At 41.1% G+C, this 21,181-nt stretch overlaps 1 protein-coding gene across 1 annotated transcript in view; it reads left to right on the top strand.

Annotated features, from left to right (window-relative positions):
- Positions 1–2,609: 2,609 nt before the first annotated feature.
- Positions 2,610–21,181, top strand: part of fgf2 (fibroblast growth factor 2) — a 48,978-nt gene continuing 30,406 nt past the window's right edge. Inside the window, exon 1 of the mRNA XM_078405482.1 lies at positions 2,610–2,866. Coding sequence (XP_078261608.1) covers positions 2,689–2,866 — 178 coding nt within the window. The 5' untranslated portion in view covers positions 2,610–2,688. The remainder of the gene's footprint in view (positions 2,867–21,181) is intronic.

Raw genomic sequence — 21,181 nt, 5'->3', positions numbered from 1 at the left:
CAAAAAAAGACACAAAGTGCTGGAGTAACTCAGTGGGCCAGGCAGCAACTCTGGAGAACATGGATAGGTGATGTTTCGGGTTGGGACTCTTCTTCAGACTTCAATACATCCCCGGACTTGTGGGAAGCCAAGGACGAATTTGCAAAGACCCGTGCAGAGATATTTCCATCATCCTTAGCCATAGGTGAAGTTTCGGAAGACTGGAGGTTAATGTTATACCATTATTTATAAATGGGCAGCAAGGAAAAGCCATAGAACTTCAGGCCAGTGAACCTGGCATCAGTGGTGGAAAAGATGTTCAGGGGATTCTTATGGACAGAACCTACCATTGTTTGGATAGTCAGTATGACTTTGAGCATGGGAAATTGTAACTCACAAATCTGAGTTTTTTGAAGAAGTCGAGAGAATTTGCGTGGGCAGGGCAGTAGATATCTATATGGACTTTGGCAAGGTCTTCAACAATATCCTACATGGGAGGCAAGTCTGGAAGGTTAGGTTGCTTGGAATCCAAGGTGAGCTAGCTAATTGAATTCAAAATTGACTTGAAGGAGTCTAAGGGTAATTGTAGGGGGTTGTGTTTCTGATTGGAGGCCTGTGACCAGTGGAATGCCACAGCTTTTGGTGCTGGGTCTGCTGCTATTTGCTATATACATTAAGGATTTGGATGACAATGTCGTTAACATTGTTAGTAAATTTGCAGATGACCCCAAAATAGAGGGTAGAGTACACAATGAGGAAAGTTATCTATGTTTGCAACAAGGTCTAAATCAGTTGCGAAGAATAAATAGCAAATGGAATTTAGCTTTGACAAATGTAAGGTGAGGTACTTTGGTATGCCAAACCAGTTCAGGACTAAAATGGTAGCGCCCTGGAGAGTGTCGCAGAACAGAGATATCTGGGAGTACAGAAGCATTGTTCTCTCAAAGTGGCAAGGCAGGTGGACAGTGTGGTGAAGGCTTAACCACAATGCCCTATCCTTCATTGAGAAGGGTACAAGGTACAAACATTGGGACATCATGATGCAGTTGTACAAGTCGTTGGTGAGATCACACTCAGAGTACTGTGTGCAGATTTCTGGATGTCACAAAGTTGGAAAGAGTGTAAAAGTGATTCACACGGACGTTGTCTGGGCTTGCAGGCTTGAGTGATAGGGACAGGTTAGAAAGGCTGGGACTTCTTTATTTGGAGCGCAGGAGAATGAGGATAGTTTATTGATGACTGCAATATGATAAGGGCCATGGATAAAGCAAACATTCACAGTCAATTTCCCTCCCAGGGTAGAGGATTAACAAACGAGATGGCACAGGCTTAAGGTGAGCGGGGAGGGATTTAAGAGGAACCTCGGGTACACTTTATTCACTCAGGGGATAGTTCATTTCGGTAATGAGCTGCCAGAGGAAACTGTTGAACCGGATGACTTTTAAAATAAATTTGGGCAGATACATGGATGAGAAGGGTTTGGAGGGATATGGGGCAAATACAGGCAAATGGGACTCACCCAATATGCCAACTTGAACCAATTGGATTGTTCCCTGAAGAGATTGTGAGGATCTGATCATTGGTGTTCTGTGCTATTAATAGAATTTATGTTGATTTGTTGCTGCTAACTTGGCTGTTAATGTCATATTGTAATAGTAAATTATACTTTTGGAAAGACTTCAAATTTGGTTCCCTTCAAGTCACCCTGCATCTTCTCCTTTCTTACACTCATCTCCCATGCCCAAGTCCCTCATTTCAATTTAACTCCCCCTCTTCCCTCCCCAGCAGAAATAATAACCAACACTTTTGTTGCAAATGAGGATATGACGCTGGCTATTTGGGGGTTTTTTGAGTGGGGAAGAGGTTTTAAACTTTTGATCATTTTTTCACAGTGCAAGTGGTAGATTACGTTATATCATAGTTTCTCTGGCACGTCACGTTGAATTTGTCGCAAAAATATTTGCGATCAGTTACTTTCCTGCAAATAACAATTAGGAATGTTTATTTTGAAGAACTGTCCCAGTGGTCATTCTCCATTTATTTAGCACGGTCAGTGTAAACAAACTACATTAAACATTTCGGTGAGGGGTGAGGGGGGGGGGACCCGACTTCAAATGCTAGTTTGGATTGGGAAAAAAAAGTCCTTCCTTGCCAGGCCACAGGAGCGATGTTGTTGTACCTTTGAAACCACTTGCACCCTTTCGCATTTTCTCCGCTCGCTTGAGGTTGGCTCCCATATACACACACACGCGTGCGCATTTGTGCGGCACACGCTACGCAGTCGGGAGAGGAGTGCGGCCGCCGGCCTTGGGCACTCAGCTTGTCGGAAAGTACATATTTCCAGCTAGTCCCGTTTCCCACTTCTTCACCAGCAACGCACACGCACCCTGTGTGTCCGCCAAATGCCGGGAATCATGACGGTGAAGTTATTGCGAAGTGATGGAATGAACCGTTTCTGCTTATAGAGTTGGCATCATTCCCTGTGCTTGGCTTGGCTCAAAACTTGGAGAGGGAGAGGAGGAGGGGGAGAAGAAGGGAGGGGGACGACGACTTTATTTTAAGGAGGAAGCGAAGAAAAGGGGACTGATTAGCGGAGTGTGTCGAGCTTTGGTCGAGGGGGTAAGTGGAAGGAGGGGCTGTCACGTTTTGTGAAAGGGTCGAGGGGAAGGGGGTGGTTGAGTGGAGCCACAGGCGAGAGCCGAGCGCGACATGGCGGCGGCGGCGGGAGCAGGAGGGGTCAGCACCTTGCCTGATGCTGGCAGCAACCCCTTCCCTCCGGGATCTTTCAAGGAGCCCAAGAGACTCTACTGTAAGAACGGCGGCTATTTCATGAGGATCTTGCCGGACGGCAGGGTCGACGGAACCCGCGAGAAGAATGATAACAACAGTAAGTATTGCAGAATCCATTAAACATTTCAGTTGTAGAGTCCCCGATATTGTTTCTCGGTTGACCTGACTGAGAATCCATTCCGCACACCATTGTTCATTTTGTTCTTCTGTAGTTATTAAGTAGTATAATTTCCCGAAACATTTTCAATTATGTAATTCTTCAATGTGACTCTATTTGAATTTCAACATGTCATATTAGTACTTTGCAGTAATATGTATAAAACATTATAATATACACAGCAGTAATAAGACAAGTCGAAATTCAAATTGAGTCTATTTTCACGTGATTTATTTGCGTTTTATCTACTCTGCCTGAAGAAGTTCATAACAGACACAAAAAGCTGGAGTAACTCAGCGGGACAGGCAGCATCTCTGGAGAGAAAGAAAGAGTGACGTTTTGGGTCCAGACTCTTCTTCAAGGGAGTCTCGTCTGAAGAAGGGTCTCGACCCGAAACGACACCCTTTCCTTCTCTCCAGAGATGCTGCCGGCCCGCTGAGTTACTCCAGCTTTTTGTGTCTATCTTCGGTTTAAACCAGCATCTGCAGTTCCTTCTTACACGAAGTTCATAACATGGTTCTTGACAACAACAATAATATAGTTGGGGGTTTCTTGGGTGGTGGGGGAGTACAACCTTCTTTAAAAGAAATACGCCTTGCTCCAGTTGTGCGGTGTTATGGAGACGACGTACTCCGTCGTATCAGACAACTAACTAGTTGGGGTTTTTTTGTCAACTTTTTGTCCAGCTTTGGCCGGATAGCTTTCAGTTTTTTAAAGACATTCTTAAACCCTTCGCCTAAAGAAAAAGGTTCACCTAAAGGGGGAAAAAAAACTCCTGGCAGTAGATGGGAAACTTCTAGACAGCTGTACATAAGACGATGTGTAACTTTCCCATAAAAGTTTGCAAACATTAAAATCTGTGCATCAATATCAGTTAACACATTATAATCCTTGTCCTTATGAAATCCAATACAAGTTTACAGAAATAAGTAAAACCAACATTCTGGCCACCATCCTGTTTGCATTCTTGAGTACGGTAAGTAATTTTCTTACAGTGCGTCTTGGGAGACTGAATCTTGTTACATTACACATGGATGACATTAATGAATTAATGACGAGTGCGGGTCTCTTCGATATTGCGCAAACTATATTCGTTGGAGTAACAGTACCGGATGATTGAACACTCTAATACTTATATCGCCGAGAATATTAGAAAAAAAAGCCTCCTTCATGTTTACCTCCATTCTATACGCTGCGAAATAACTGGAATTATACAATCGGTACTTTGGATATGATATTTTTTAAACTTCGTGTGAAAAAACACAAGCAAATAAAGATTTGCCCTGGTTATATTCTATTGTTCTAAAGCAACGTAACGATAGATTTCACTAAGGTGCCAGATTTTGTTCTGAGCATGGCGGAAGGGGTTCCGAAGTTGCAATTTATCCGATTTTCCGGTCTCTTCTATTATAACAAGCTGTTGGTCCTTCATTGAAATTAATTGCTTCCTTGGGTCGTTGAATGGTTACCCTCCTCCCATGTGTTTTTATTGCCACAAGTTTGCATCATTTTTGTTGGAACAGAGATGTGATATTTGCTCCAGTTTTTACACAGGCTTTCACAAATTTTCACCTATTTGAGTCCCATCTCATTTTTAATGTTAAATCGCAGGAGCCCACGGAGTAATAATGCGCTACATACAAAGAGAAGCATTTTATGCTTGTTGCATTATATGAAGTGGCTGTAATATGGATTGTATTATACTGGAAATCTCGACCAAATTCCAGCTAAAGGATTTTTTATGCGCGAATATGCATTACCTATTTTGACTTGTTTAAATTGAGATTGTTTAGCAAATATTTTGACCAAACTCAATTTGTAACATTGTAGTGTGCAACTATTTTGCCATTTTAGGTGTCGCAGCAATCCCGAACGATGCTGAATTTGGTTGCGTTTTTTTAAAACGAGGACCTAGTAACAACCTAGTTTTAGACAAACAAAACTATTGCAAGATTGATACGATTCATAACTAAGATACTAGCTGTGCTTAAAATTAGTTGGGATTTATTTTTGTAAGTTAATTATATAGGGAAGTTTGGGGTTTTTTCTGACATTTTCTTTCAATGCTAATGCATTATGACTACATGCAGATGAAAATGTTCAGATTCAATCTGAATGTAATATAATTTAATAGAGACACACGGAACTCCAGATGTTGGAATCTTGAGCAGAATGAAAAGTACTGGAGCAACTTAGCAGGTCATCTGTGGAGAGAATAGGCATGCAATGATTTGGGTTGGGACCCTCCTTGAAATGTCCATTCCCTCCACAGATGCTGCTTGACCTGCCGAGTTCCTCCAGCATTTTGTTTTGCACAATATGGCTTCACTTGAAACTCAAATGCAAGCTCGAAGTGGCTACAACATGTTAGTCTTTTTGTCACATCCACTAGTGCCTGGTAAATTTCTAAGGACATTCTCTGTACTAGCAGAATATTTTGTTCATTTCTGTTGGTTTTGGTTTGAAAATTATCCTAAAGCTTGTTTTGTCCACACCCTGCTGGACATATACTGTAGCAACCACAAACCAAATGAACAGAAATGTATTGACCACATTCAGGATGTGAATACCACTTACACTGGACCACATGCAATGATTTGAACCACAACCTACTTTTGTGTTTCATGCAAATTATTATTTGAAACCAAATGTTTGCATCGAAGAATTTCTGAAGACATTGGAATTTAAGTATCTAGACCATTAACCTAGCACGCAGAATTTAATTAAGAGCTATCATTTTGAAATTAAGAGGAGCAAGGGAAGTGTTTACTCACAGTAGTGTTCTTCCACTGTGCATGTCAAAAATAATATTTATATTTGGAGAATTGCACCATTGTGAACTATGGGACTTTTCTAAAATCTGGTCTGGATATTATACACCAAGTGTTAATTGACACAAAATGCTGGAGTAACTCAGTGGGACAGGCAGCATCTCTAGATAGAAGGAATGGGTGATGTTTCGGGTCGAGGTGTCCCAGTGTCACAGGTTGAGAGCTATGAGAAAAGCAATAGCTAGAGGGCAAAATTCCCGACCCGAAACGACACCCATTCCTTCAATCCAGAGATGCTGCCTGTCCCGCTGAGTTACTCCAGCATTTTGTGTCTATCTTTGGTTTAAACCAGCATCTGCAGTTCCTTCCTACCACAATACACCAAGTGTTGTCTTTGTATAATGCAATGCGCCTCATATTCTTGCAACCAACTGATCGAATATTGATTGTATCACTACACTATCTCTCAAGCATATATAATACAAGCTCTTAAAAGGACATAAAATTAGATAGCTTTGTAAGACTTGAGCATAACAGGTTTTCATGAACATTATTACACATGGAATAGAAGTGGTAGCATCACAGAGAAAATTAGCTTAGTGAATGAAAACATAAGGATAGTGAATGACTTTTATTTGCACTGCATGATGAATACAGTCATATTCTCCAGGTATTGTTACTGAACCACTATTGTGTTAATATATATCTGGGACTTGAGTGTACAGGGCTCAATTTCAAGATGATGCAAAACTCTGAAGTAGATTGAACTGAGGAGGAAAATAATAGGTTTCAGGAAAACATAGATAGACCAGAGAAAGGAAAGGTGGACAGCATTTAAATTTTGATGCAAAAAATTACAAAGTCAGATTGAGAGCCATGAGAAAAGAAAAAACTAGAGGGTAAAATTCTGAATGAAGTACAGGGACAGACATCTGGAGGTGTGTAAAGCTTTTAAAATGCCAGGGCATGTGCTAAAGTTGTTTAACGTTTATGGACTCCGGAACTTTATAAGAAGGAAGAGGCTCAAGCCTGAGAAAGTGACAATGCACCTTCTAAAAACACCTGGTTTAATTACACTAGAATATAGTGCTCAGTTCTGGAAGCAATGCTTTCGGAAAGATGTGAAGGCCTTGGACAGAGTACAGAAGTGATTTGCTAAAATGATTCCAAGTATACAGCAATTTAGTATGGATGGACTAGCGAATGTGAGGTGGTTGAACTTGGCACAGAAGAGAACTTGCAAAAGGACACGGCGAGGTATTTAATATGAACTATCTTAAGAAATGGTAACTCTTCAAGGCTGAAAAGTCAAGAACTAGAACATTGACTGCAGATGATAAACAGAAGCAATGTAAGGAAAACCCTTATGCTTAGGAACTAGAATACATGTCTGAGATGGTAGGAAAGACAGATTGAAGGAGGTATGGAAATGGAAATGGTATGAACTGGATTGCTGTTGCACCCAAGAAAATGTCTCTTTTATGCTGTAACCTTTCTGTGATTCTGGGAAGATGATTTTTCAAATTGGATTAGAATTTGTTAAAAAAAAAGATCTCCTAGCTAGTAATAATCTGGGCAGTATTTAGAGACATCTTTGTGTAATGTATTTTGAGGAATTTTCAAACATGTATCCGTGGATTGTCACCTTGCCGTGGTGGAGAAGCTTGTGTGGTCCTGAGATCCTGAGAGCAATGCCATCTGGAGCTGTGCTCCTGGTAGGGTCACCCAAGGCGGTAAGGTCGAGGGGGAGGTCCCTGACAAAGAGCAATCCAACCAAAACCACAACGGTGAAACAGGCGGAGAATGATGGCTGACTTTAATGGAGTGTCACAACGGCTGGGAAGGCGGATGAAGGCTGCAGTGGACGGTTGCTATAGACGGGAAGGTAGACGCTCACGCCCCTATGAGTCTTGGGCAGATGAGGCTCGTCAGCCTGGGAAGGCAGTCGATTTAGGAGAGGGAAAACTGATTTAAAACCTCCACTGCCTTGTGGCTATATCCAGTCACGGAAAAAGCTCCAGGAGTAAATCTCATGAAAAATCTGGAGTCGGAGTCCCTAAGGCAGTTCGTCGTTGTCTACAACCTCGTTCTGGCAGCTCCTGCGACGCTGCTGGTGCCAAACTACCGGCTCTGCTGTACCTTTGGATCGGTCATCGACGTGGAGAGGGGGGACGTGCTGCATGGGCAACAGCCTGTCCTTCATATGACACCGCCCAGGCTTGCATCCGACCACACATCGAAGCTGCTCTAGCCGAGGTTTGGAGCAAGCAGCCACCAACCAGGTTGCATCAGCCATGACCGAGAGGGGGGCTAGAGGGTAGAGATTGTCTTTCAAAGTAAGAAATGTGATATAGAATTAATTTCTTCAGGAGGTATTGTGTGAAAATACAACAACTCATTTATGTTATTGTGTCTGTTGTGGAGCACAAAGTCTTTGGATTTTGGCACCATTTCAACAAATACAGTATTCCGGGCACTCCTGGAGATATAAGCCTCTTTCAACAAATACAAGGCTGCTTTTTCATAACCAACAGGATGCCTAACTGAAGACGAGCTGCAGGAAGATATGTTGTGTTTGAAACCTAAGTTTTCATTGATGCTCTTCCATGTTTGGTAACTCCCACCCCTCAATCAGCTAACGGCTAACTTCTAAGCAATAGCAAAAGTGCTGGAGGAACTTGGTAGGTCAGGCAGCATCTGTGGAGGTGGGGTGGGTGGATGATGCTACCTGATCCAAAACACTGTCGATCTTCAGGCTCCTGACCTGAAAGTTTCTGTCCATTCCCTCCACAGTGCTGCCTGACCCACTGAGTTTTTCCAACTTGCTATTTTTTCCAGCATCTGTAATTTCTTGCATTTCCAGTTAACTGCTGACGTCTCCCTACCTCAGCAAAAAACTGCAGACTCATCCAATGACCCTCCCTCTTCCTCCCAACTGAAGCGGTGGAAGAGCAAGCAGAAAAAATACTTCTGAACATTTTAGATGTGCAAGGACAATTCCATTACATGATATGTTTGGCCCAGACATTGTGTGCAACAGAAGCTTTGAATATGGACTTTCAGAAGAAAATGCTTTGATCTGATGTGCACTGGATGTTTGATGTGCCTTTCCAGAAAAGGTAGATTTTGAGAAGCAACGTAACAGATGAGGGAAATGATTCTACATCTGGAACGGCACATTAAAGAGAATTTCTTGGCCAGCATTTTGCAAAATAGTCTGTATATTTGAAACTTGGAGCTTGGATAATGTACATCTGCTCCATTTACAGATCATCAATTTTGCAGCAATCCAACATAAAAAGTCGTGCTCAAGATTTTTCCGCAATTCCTAATACTTAGATGTGTACGCGCTAAACCTGTCAGTAAGGATGAATGATATTTTTGTTTACAGAATTTAGGCAAATATATACAGTCTTCTCTTATTTGGAGTATGTCTACTCTTTACAGAAGTACTGAATTAAGTACTGAATATTCTAGTACAAAATGCATGATTAAGTGCTCAGAGTAGATTTCATTGGGATAGTTACAGCACTGTCTCCTGCTGTGGCTCAATTTCCAGGCATAATATGCATGTCGAAGCATAAATTATAATTATTTTTTAGTCCACTTTAATATATAACATCCTAAAACATTTTCTTTTGACAAGCCACATTGGGTTTATTATATCAAGTGTTGTAGTTTTTGAGAAGCATATTGAAGTTTATAGAGTTAGATCACTGAGGGAAATGAATTTACCAAAATAATTCCAGAGTGTCTTTGCATTGAAAATGTAATTGAATGATTACATTCAGAGATAATTTCAAGACCAAAATTAAAGGAGCATCAATTTCCCTGTGAGCTGGAAGGATTAAAGGGATGAGATGTGGTATTGTTACAGATTTTAAAATGACAGGAAGGGAAAACACATTAAATGGGTGATGGGTAATTAGAACATAGTACATGAAGAGCGCTTCGGGAAGTGGTTCAGTAAATAGAGTAAGGCTGAAAGATGTTTCTTCCATCCACAGAAGAGCTGGGGTATAGGAAGTTAAAAAAAATAAACCTCTGGAAGAGCTCAGTTGGTCAAACAGTTTCTGTGGAGGCAAAGGGAAGAATTGGTTGTGTTATTTGGGGGAGGGGGGGCGGGGGGACTATACTCAGTCTTAGTGATGACATTGCTATGTTCTGAAGCTCATCTTGGGTCACATTGGCACCAAATGTTGTCAATAGATAGGTTCCGTTTTAGATTTTGCAAAGGATAGGGATGGAGATGGTGATCAGAGAATGGAGTTTGTGTTGCCCATGAGAAGGTGATAGTGAACCGCTGCCTAAATGGCAGATACTCTGTAGGTGGTCCATACTGCAAACACCAATGGTGAATGAAACAAAATGTTCAGTGTGGTGGATTTGGTGGAAATTAAGGAGGAAGTGGTTTAGTTGTTGGTGCTGTACTTAAGCCGAGTGAAAAATAATTTATCCATGCTCATGACTTGTACCTTGTAGGTGGTGGAAAGGTATTTTCGACAAGGCAGTGAATCACTTGTTTAGCCAGACACTGACTGCCCTGTTTATGTAGCATGGTATTTAACTGCCTGATCCAATTGAGTTTGTGGTCAATGGTAATGCAGTTGATGGTGGAGAATTCTGTGATGGTTATGCTGGTGGCTGTCAAATGTAGGTTGTTTGATCCTCTCATTGGACATGGTCATATACTAGCACTGGTTGTAGGTTCAAAGACTTTTTGTATTGTACAGTTAGCCTATTCAATGTGATGTGAGATGTTAAAATGTCAGTGCTTCTGGCAGATGTTAAATTTCAGATAATTTGAGACAGCCCGAGGATGTAACTTGAGCATTTTCCAGATGGATAAAGGGAAGAGGATGACAGCACTGATCAATTATCAAAATCCTAGTGGTATAGCCCATCATCTCATACTGTTACTCCTACTTGGTGAATTCTCAGCAGACTGTGCTGAGAAACTTGGCAAAGTTTTTACGAACAATTTTGCATTGGGTATTTTGCATGATAAGTTGAGCCTTTGGTGCTGATTCTGAGGAAAGCTTTGTTTCAGGGGCCTGGGAGTGATGTTTAAATTGGAGATAGATATAAAAGTGATAAACTTGATGCATGAATGACAGTTTAAGAAAAACTACAAATTGATCATAAATGTGAAGAGAGGCCACTTGAGGTCACCTAAAATAAATTGCAATAAGTCACTGGCAAACCTTTTTAAAGTTTGGAAAAAACATGAACATCACCAATCACAAACCATAATCTTTTATTTATAAAAACAATTGGATGATACATGGTGTACATGTGTATATAGATTTTGGTATTTCTCACTTTCAAACCTTGCAAAAAAGGTAATTTTCATGTTGAATTCAAAAAAATTATGGTGTCTTTAGTGCTATTTAAAATTATTTAAATCTTTACTCAAATGAACATACCATGTGCAATAAGAGTTGAGATGGCAGCACAAATAACAACAGTAACAATTAGATAGCCGTTGCAGGTTGACCAGCACTGAGTGATCAATATTACAGGTTATATGATGCTCCATGAGAATAGTTACCAGGGAAAGGAGGATGGGAAGCATTGTTGATCAAGGAAGAGAGAGTTGGATATAGCTTTTAGGGCTAATGGGAACAAGGGAGATGGGGAGAAAGCAGGAACGGGGTACTGATTGGATGATTAGCCATGATCATATTGAATGGCGGTGCTGGCTCGAAGGGCCGAATGGCTTACTTCTGCACCTATTTTCGATGTTTCTAAGGTATTAGAGTGGAGTTGAATTGCGATTAAAGGGGCAGTGAATAGTAATGTAAAATGGGTTTGGGGTGAAATCATGAATAGCAAGGGAAAGAAGACACGACTGGGAGTAGTCTTGGCCCCCAAAACACAACCTGTGGATAGGGCTGAGCAAAAATAGGGAGATATCCAGGGCATGTTTGAAGGAAATTTAAATTGTCATGGGAGATTTTTGATCCACACATTGATTGAATAATCCAAACTGGCAAGGGTATCTATCGCAGAGAGATAATTTGTGAAGTGGTTCTGGGATTTCTTCAAACACTGTTATGGAACATACCTAGAAGAAGGCTATTTTAGATTTTGTCATGAATAACGAGGGATTGATAAGAAGAACATGTACTGAATCTCCCTTGGGTAGTGACCTCAAAGCAAAAACATTCCAGATAGTTTGAGGGTGAGCACCGCAGGACCAAGATCACTGTCTTCAATCTAAATAAGGGAAGTTATGATGGTGTGAAGGAGGAATTGTGTAAGGTGGACTGGGAAGATAAGCTTAGAGATGAATAGTGGCAGATATTCAACAGCTGGTCCATAAACACTAAGCAGGAATTTAACCTAATTAGAAAGGACTAGACCAAGTGGACCCATTGGGCCCAAACCTCTCCTCCCCCCTTCCCACCCCAATTCCCCCCTCCCCCTACCCTCACCCCCACTCTCCCCTCCTCCACACCCCCACTCTCTCCTGCCCCCCACTGTCCCCTTCCCCCCCACCCCCACTCTTCCCCACCATCACTGTCCCCCTTCCCCCCACCCCCTCATCCCTCCCCCCATCCCCTCCTCCCCCATCCCCACTCTCCCCTCCCCCCACCCCCACTCTCCCCCTCCTCCCACCCCCACTCTCCCCCTCCTCCCCCCACCACCACTCTCCCCCACCACCACAAAACAGACTTTCTATCGATATATAAATAGGAAAAAGATGATTAAATTAGGTGTTGTGACTTGCAAGTTTTTTTTGCAGAGATGATCAAGAGGAATGATGGTAGAATGGGGATGTGAATTTAAACAAGGTATTTGACAAGGACAAGGCATGAGCAGACTTATTTTGAAAACAAATAGTTCCAGTACTTTATGAACTAATGCCAGATAATAGATGTGATGTGTTTATAAACCCTATAGATTACAGTAGTAGAGTGGCTTGCCAGTAATAAAATGCATATATGCGTATAAATGTGTCCATGATATCACTGAGTGGCTCCGCCATTACAAAGTCCTTAATGACTCAAAGTTCCATCTTCACACTAACAGTAAATAGTAGATCCTGACCCAAAAAGTCACATATCCTTTTTCTCCAAAGATGTTAGCTGACCCGCTGAGTTACTCCTGAATTTTGTGTGCATCTTTGGTATAAACTAGCATTAGCAGTTCCTTTTAATTACATTCTAGTAAATAGCAGACCCCACAATTAAAAATTGACATCCATAAGTACATTGCAGGCAGCAGAATTCTATTCAACCACAATCTGGAATCCATGAGCTAGCATTTCCTTCACTTTATCTTTCTCACCAAGCTCGGGGACCAATCTGATGCAACGAGGAGTGCAGAAATGTATGCCATGAGCAGCTTTAGTCTGCCAAAAATAAGGTTCAAAGCTAGTGAAGCTGACCAAGGTACGATGTTCATGCCTCAAGCCACAGGCAGATAGGTGATTAAAAAAACCCCAATGGCAATACAAAAGCCTTGCAGTCCTACCAAAGTGCGCTGTAAATAGAAATAGATTCTGCAGTGGGATACAGGTAGTTAATTGGGGAAAAACCTGGGAAATGTTTCAACTGGGAAGAGCAAGATCATGCACTTTAAGATGAGTCAAAAGGTGGAGCGGAGAGAAATTGCAAATGTGTGAAATTCAGAGGGATCTTCTTTCACTCCTTTAGATACCTTTGAGCTTTGAAGGATCATATTGTCAGACAGGTCCTGTAAATAGTTAAGAAGGCACATTGGCTTTTGTTGTGAAGGTCGAGTTTAAGAATAAGGAAGTTCTGTAACAGTTGTACAGGGTGTTGATGGAGCCGCAGCTGGAATAGTTTAGTTTATTATTGTCACGTGTACCGTGTAATAGTGAAAAGCTTTTTGTTGCATGCTAGCCGGTCAAAGAAAAGACTGCACATGATTACAGTTAAGCTGTCCACAGTGTACAGACAAAAGAATAAAGGGTGCAACATTAAGTGCAAGTTAAAATCCGATAAAGATCGTTCAAAGGTCTCCAATGAGGTAGATGGGAGGTCAGGATCGCACTCTAGCCGGTGAGAGGATGTTCTTATGCCTGATAACAGCTGGGAAGAAATTGTCCCTGAATCTGGAGGTGTGCATTCAAACATCTGTACCTCTTGCCTGAGAGGTAGAGACCCAGGTTCGATCCTGACTATGGGTGTTGTCTGTACGGAGTTTGTAGATTCTTCCTATGATGGTGTGGGTTTTCTCTGAGTGATCTGGTTTCCTCCCACATACCAAAGATGTACAGGTTTGTAGGGAAATTGGTTTCGGTAAAATTGTAAATGATCCCTAGTAAGATAGTGCTAGTGTACGGGGTGATTGCTGGTCGGCATGGACTTGGTGGGCCGAAGGACCTGTTTCTGTGCTATATATCTGAAATTAAAAGCTGTACCGGTAGTATTGGGTCAAGTAAAGATTGGTAGTTCAGAGAGTTCCTCTGAAATGTGCTTTTGATACCATTTGTTAAAATATTGTGGAGGTATAGTTACCTTATGGAGTGATTTGATATGTACTTTTTGACTTGCAAACTATAAAAATGAAACCTGTTTATAATCCAGGGAATATAGTAGGAAAGAAAACAGTAGATGCTGGTTTAAATCGAAGGTAGACACAAAATGCTGGAGTAACCCAGTGGGTCAGGCAGCATCTCTGGAGAGAAAGAATGGGTGACGATTTGGGTCGAGACCCTTCAGGGAATGGGGGGGGGGACAAAGATAGGATGTAGTAGGAGACAGGAAGACTGGTGGGAGAACTGGGAAGGGGGAGGGGATAGAGAGGGAAAGCAGGGACTATCTGAATTTAGAGAAGTCAATGTTGATACCTTTGTGGTATAAACTGCCCGAGCGAAATATGAGGTGCTGTTCCTCCAATTTGCGCTGGGCCTTACTCTGGCAATGGAGGAGGCCCAGGACAGAAAGGTCAGATTGGGAATGGGAGGGGGGGTTAAAGTGCTGAGCCACCGGAAAATCAGGTTGGTTAAGATGGACTGAGCGGAGGTGTTCAGCGAAACGATCGCCGAGCCTGCGCTTGGTCTCGTCGATGTAGAGAAGTTGACACCTGGAACAGCGTATACAGTAGATGAGGTTGGAGGAGGTACAAGTGAACCTCTGCCTCACCTGGAATGATCTGAAACTATTATAATGACACTGGTGTGTTTTACTAATACTGAGCTTTTTAGCGGGTTAGGAGAAACTCCATATTTATGCTTCTGGTAAAGTGCCCTAACTATTGGGCTTTCAATACTTGAATTGTGCTATAGCGAGCAGGCATTAAAATTAAACTTGAGGGATACAGGAAGGACTACTGGCAAAAATGTGTGGATACATTTTCAGCTAATCTATCTAGGTTTATCAAACATGCATGCTGACAGGGCAGGGGTGAGGGGGGGGGGGGAAGAGAACTCAATTTAATTTTGGTAATATGAGCAGATAGCACAAAAATTGTTGTAAACATTTAAAGTTGAAATTAGTTCAGAGGTCTGCAAGTTGATTTCTAGCCACTGCAGACCTAGTCGTACATTTTCTGGAACAGATATGTTAGTTCTGGGGGCCCAAATAAGGGTTTTATGAAGGGCTGCAAACCAGGATCAGCACTGCATTTGGCCACTTCTGGGTAATTGTGACTTCAACAGTTCAAACTGAAATTAAAACCTGGCTGTTGGCTTGTCCAGCGCCTTGAATATTTTGTGTCAAAATTTAAACGGAGAGAAAATAACCAAACATTTTTGAAAACCGAACAGTCCTGCAGTCTGAAATGCTGCCAGTTAAAAATGAATCATGTATGTAACTTGGTAGACTCCTGTTCACTGAACTCGAGTGTAAAACTGCCAAATTTATAATCTGTGCCTGTTTTGAGAAACATTTATTATATGTACTCTTAAGGGTTTAAATTGAATTTTCCCTGGTTTAAAATACATTTTCCTGTTCTAGGCACATTTTTGTGTGTTTTTTTGCGAGGAATAAACAGTGAGAAAACTAATATAAAAAAAATCTCATTTCAGAATTACATAATACTCAAATTGTGTGTTAAGGGAAGACAAGGTTTTCAATATTTTTTTAGTTAAACATTTTTTTTAAAATTTGCATTGATGGTGTGAAACCATACTTACAATGGGGCAGATGTTTTCAATAAATTGCATTCAATACTCCACAGTAGTAACAATGTAATGTAAAACTACTGTGAAATTGTGGTGACGAAAAAAAATGCTTTGATTTTGCTGCATTCATGGTATGGAAAGAGTGGGGAAAATGGTTGTCATAATTAGATTTTTTTTTTTTGAAAGTGCATTTACAATGCAAATGGTGTAAATAGGATTTTAAGGTAATATCCCAGTCACGATAAAGGACACCATGGACCTCCAGAATACATTCTAAACATTAACACTAATCTACATTCACAACCCACAACTCGTGGGTGATACAGGTAAATGCTTCAAAATATCTATTCCAATTGATGCATTGAATCATTTGTCATTTAATCTAATCTTTTATGCTAATAGTGGGTGGGTGCATCTGATATTCACAATTAAATGTAACAGATGGGTTATAACTGTGAAGGCAGTCCTATACTCTTGTATGCAGCAGACGCAAATGGATTGGGTACTGCTTTCACAGTTGCACTTACAATGACTAAGCTATTTGCTTCATTCGATGTAACTATCTAGAGGCAAGGTTACAGTCATAGAGTCATAGCGTGATATAGTGTGGAAACAGGCCCTTCGGCCCAACTTGCCCACACCGACCATCATGTTCCAGCTACACTAGTCCCACTTGCTTGCGATTGGTCCATATCCCTCCAAACCTGTCCTATCCATGTACCTGTCTAACTGTTTCTTAAACGATGGGATAGTCCCAGCCTCAACTACCTCCTCTGGTAGCTTGTTCCATACACCCACCACACTTTGTGTGAAAATTTTTTCCCTTGGATTTCTATTAAATCTTTTCCCCTTCACCTTGAACCTATGTCCTATGGTCCTCGATTCCCTTACTCTGGGCAAGAGACTCTGTGCATCTACCCGATCTATTCCTCTCATGATTTTGTATACCTCTATAAGATCTCCCCTCATCCTCCTGCATTCCATGGAATAGAGACCCAGCCTACTCAACCTCTCCCGAGAGCTCACACCCTCTAGTCATGGCAACATTCTTGTAAATCTTTTCTGAACAAGCTTGACAATATCTTTCCTGTAGCATGGTGCCCAGAACTGAACACAATATTCTAAATGCGGTCTCACCAACATCTCATACAACTGCAACATGACCTCCCACCTTCTATACTCAATACTCTGACTGATGATGGCCAAAGTGACAAAAGCCTTTTTGACCACCTTAACTACCTGCGACTCGACCTTCAAGGAACCATGCACCTGTACTCCCAGATCCCTCTGCTCTACAACACTACCCAGAGACCTACCATTCATTGAGTAGGTCCTGCCCTTGTTCGACGTTCCAAAATGGAACACCTCACACTTTTCTGTATTAATTCCAGCAACCATTCCTCCACCCACCTGGCCAATTGATCCAGATCCTGCTGCAATCTTTCACAACCATCTTCACTATCTGCAAAATCTCAAACTTTTGTATCATCAGCAAACTTGCTAATCTTGCCCTGTATGTTCTCATCCAAATCATTGATGTAGATGACAAACAGTAATGGGCCCAGCACCGAACCCTGAGGCACACCACTAGTCACAGGCCGCAAGTCTGAGAAGCAACCTTCCACCATCACCCTCTGCTCCCTTCCATGGAACCAATTTGCTATCCATTCAGCTATCTCTCCTTGGATCGCATGTGATCTAACCTTCCAGAGCAGCCTACCATGTAGAACCTTGTCGAATGCCTGACAGAAATCCATGTACACAACATCTACAGCTCTGTCCTCATTAATCTTTTTGGTCACGTCTTCAAAAAAATCAATTAGATTTGTGAGACACGACCTTCCACGTACAAAACCATGCTGACTATCCCTAAGCCTTTGCCCATCCAAATGCCTGTATACCCTATCCCTCAGACTACTCTCCAGTAACTTACCAACTACAGATGTTAAGCTCATCGGCCTATAGTTCCCAGCATTTTCCCTGCAGCCCTTCTTGAAAAGATGCACAACATTTGCCACCCTCGAGTCTTCTGGCACCTCTCCTGTATTTAAGGACGACTCGTAAATTTCAACTAGGGCTCCCGCATATTTCAACTAGGGCTCCCGCATATATCTGACCAGGCCCTGGAGATTTGTCTACCTTCAAACACAACAGTACCTTCAGTACTTCTTTGACGGTAACCCTGACTGCTCTCAAGACACTTCCAGTGACTGCTCCAATTTCCTCTGTCCTGCTGTCTTTCTCCTTGGTAAATACAGAGGAGAAATACTAATTTAGTACCTTGCCCATCTCCTGTGGCTCCACACAGAGGTGACCGCTTTGATTCCTGAGAGGTCCCACTCTCTCTCTAGTTACCATTTCCCCTTTATAACAGTCATTAGCTGTTGATCATTTTCATGTATCTTTTGTTGTGTATTTGTTCAGAATTTTTGTTTAGAATGTCCATTTAACTATTTATTATTTTAAAGTCTTAAAATAAGCTCTGTATTTTTAATGTATTGCATTCAGATATTGTGTAGTAATGCGAATTCTAGCAAAAAAATGATGCTACCAGAAGACAGTATTTTTTGACAATAAATCTTTGAATTTGAATTAAATGATTTCAGAGTTAAAACATCCCCAGTATGAAATATTTCCACTCAGATGCAGTAATGACTACAACTTCTCCACCCCAATGTGTGGATTATTCAACACTGAGATATTTTCCATCTACAGCAGCAACTAACCCTCTGGTATCTCCAAGAATGGCTATTGGAGTCGCCTTGGAACTTATCTTGTATTTGTTTTATGTCCACTATTAACTGTGTTAGAAGTACTAATTATTTCAGTGGATCTGTATCGGTAGTAATATGATAGAACAGTACAGATTAGGCTCTTCAGCCCACAATATCTGTGTCAAACATGATGCCAAGACAATTATTTTCCTTCCTGCACGTAACCATTCCTTACATATCCATATGCCTATCCAAAAGTTTTTTAACTACCACAAACATATCTGCTACAACCATCACCCCGGCAATGGTTTCCAGGCACTCGTCACCTTCTATGTATAATCAAAATTTGCCCTACACATCTCTTTTAAACTTTGCCCCTCTTACTTTAATGCTGTGCCCCGCTAGTATTTGATTTTTCCGTCCTGAGTAAAAGATTCTGATTGTCGACCCTCACCTATGCCTCACATAATTTTATATACAGATCTTGTAACTCAACTTTAGCTGAATTTAAATCTCCATTACTAATCCCCCTTCATGAGCATTTCTTCAGCTTTAGAAGGTGCAAAGGGACACTGATAATTCCTTTGTGGGATGTATTTACAGATGCTACTTGGGAGAGAAATGGGATAAGAAATGAGGGAAATCCAGAGGCAGATGATCTTTATTATAGTTAATCATTATTTCTTGAGGTTTAAATGTGGTGGTATTAAGACTTCTAGAGCTCAAGATAACTATCTTATTTCTTTGCTTAATACTCCTGCAACCTTTCTTAACACACAGCCTGAGATCATAATAATGCAATTGATTGGTGCAAAGATTTTAATATGTATTTGCGCTGCCTAGCGATAATGACATTTCTACGATGCAGAAGTAGTAGAGGTAGGTTATTAGCACTTAATTCTACTATTTCTGTCACTGGAATGATAAGGCATTAGAAGAACATATAAGAAAATATTGAGTTAATTTTCATGCTTATAGTTAGCTAAACTTTCAGGTATATAACTATAAATTGAATTACATCTACATCAATGATTTAGATGAGAACATACAGGGCAAGATTGACAAGTTTGCTGATGATACAAAAGTGGGTGGTTTTGTAGATAGAGAAGATGGTTGTGAAAGATTGCAGCAGGATCTGGATCGATTGGCCAGGAGGGCTGAGGAATGGTTGATGGAATTTAATACAGAGAAGTGTGGGGTGTTGCGTTTTGGGCCGTCTAACAAGGGCAGGACCTACACAGTGAATGGTAGGCTTCTGGGGAGTGTTGTAGAACAGAAGGATCTGGGAGTGCAGATGCATGGTTCCTTGAAGGTCGAGTCGCAGGTTGATAAGGTGGTCATAAAGGCTTTTAGCACATTGGCCTTCATTAATCAGAGTATGGAGTACAGACGTTGGGAGGTCATGTTGCAGTTGTATAAGATGTTGGTGAGACCGCATTTAGAATATTGTGTTCAGTTCTGGGCACCATGTTATAGGAAAGATATTGTCAAGCTCGAAAGGGTTCAGAAAAGATTTACGAGGATGTTGCCAGGATTAGAGGGTGTGAGCTATAGGGAGAGGTTGAGTACGCTGGGTCCCTATTTCTTGGAGCGCAGGAGGATGAGGGGTGATCTGATAGAGGTATACAAAATCATGAAAGTAATAGATTGGGTAGATGCACAAAGTCTCTTGCCCAGAATAGGGGAATCTAGGACCAGAGGACATAGGTGAAGGGGAAAAGATTTAGTGTGAAACTGAGGGGTAACATTTTCACACAAAGTGTGGTGGGTGCATGGAACAAGCTGTCAGATGAGGTAGTTGAGGCTGGGACTATCCCAACATTTAAGAAACAGTTAGACAGGTACATGGATAGGATAGGTTTGGAGGGATATGGACCAAGCGCAGGCAGGTGGAACTAGTGTAGCTGAGACATGATGACCGGTGTGGACAAGTTGGGCCGAAGGGCCTGTTTCCACTGTATCACTCTATGACTCTACATTAATATTCATTGTTAAATCTAGAATGTTTTATGTGCTTAAATAACTCAAATTCTGTTTAAATTTATTTTCTAATGCTAAATGTTATGCTAAAATGTATTTTGTGTGTCTTGTTGCTTTTTATTGGTATGACTGTGTGGCAAATCAAATTCCTCGTATGTTGCAAAAATGACTTGGCTAATAAAGTATTATGATTATGATTAAACGTCATGTCTTTCCAGTTTCTTTTGAAAATGTCAGAATTATGTTTACAGTGATACAGTGGAAACAGGCCCTTCGGCCCAACTTTCCCACACCGGTCATTGTGTCTCAGCTACACTAGTTCCACCTGTTTTAACCATTCAATATTATCATTGTCCAACAATGTACAGTAATTCCTGTTATTGCTCACGATTCAAAGTTACAAATCTATTTTCTGCAATTTCCTTACAACAGTAATCACTTTGAACTGGAGGAAAGATTTTATCTTGTGTACCTTTGCAGGCTGAAATGAAAACCTAGATAATCGAAGGCTGTTGAATTGGTGGTTATTACCAATTTTATACAGCCTTGAATGTGCAGAAACTAATGAAAATAAGTTAAAATATAAAATGGAATAAGATGTTGCTTTATTTTTTGAATTTTCATTGTTCAAAATTCAGGCAGAGACTTTTTCCTTTTGGAAGTTTTTCGTGAATGTATTTTTTAGCTATGGAAG

The sequence above is a fragment of the Rhinoraja longicauda genome, chromosome 1 (genome assembly GCF_053455715.1).
Source record: "Rhinoraja longicauda isolate Sanriku21f chromosome 1, sRhiLon1.1, whole genome shotgun sequence".
Classification (NCBI taxonomy): Eukaryota; Metazoa; Chordata; class Chondrichthyes; order Rajiformes; family Arhynchobatidae; genus Rhinoraja; species Rhinoraja longicauda.
Note: the sequence above shows the minus strand (reverse complement) of the source record. Positions and strands in the feature narration are given on the sequence as shown.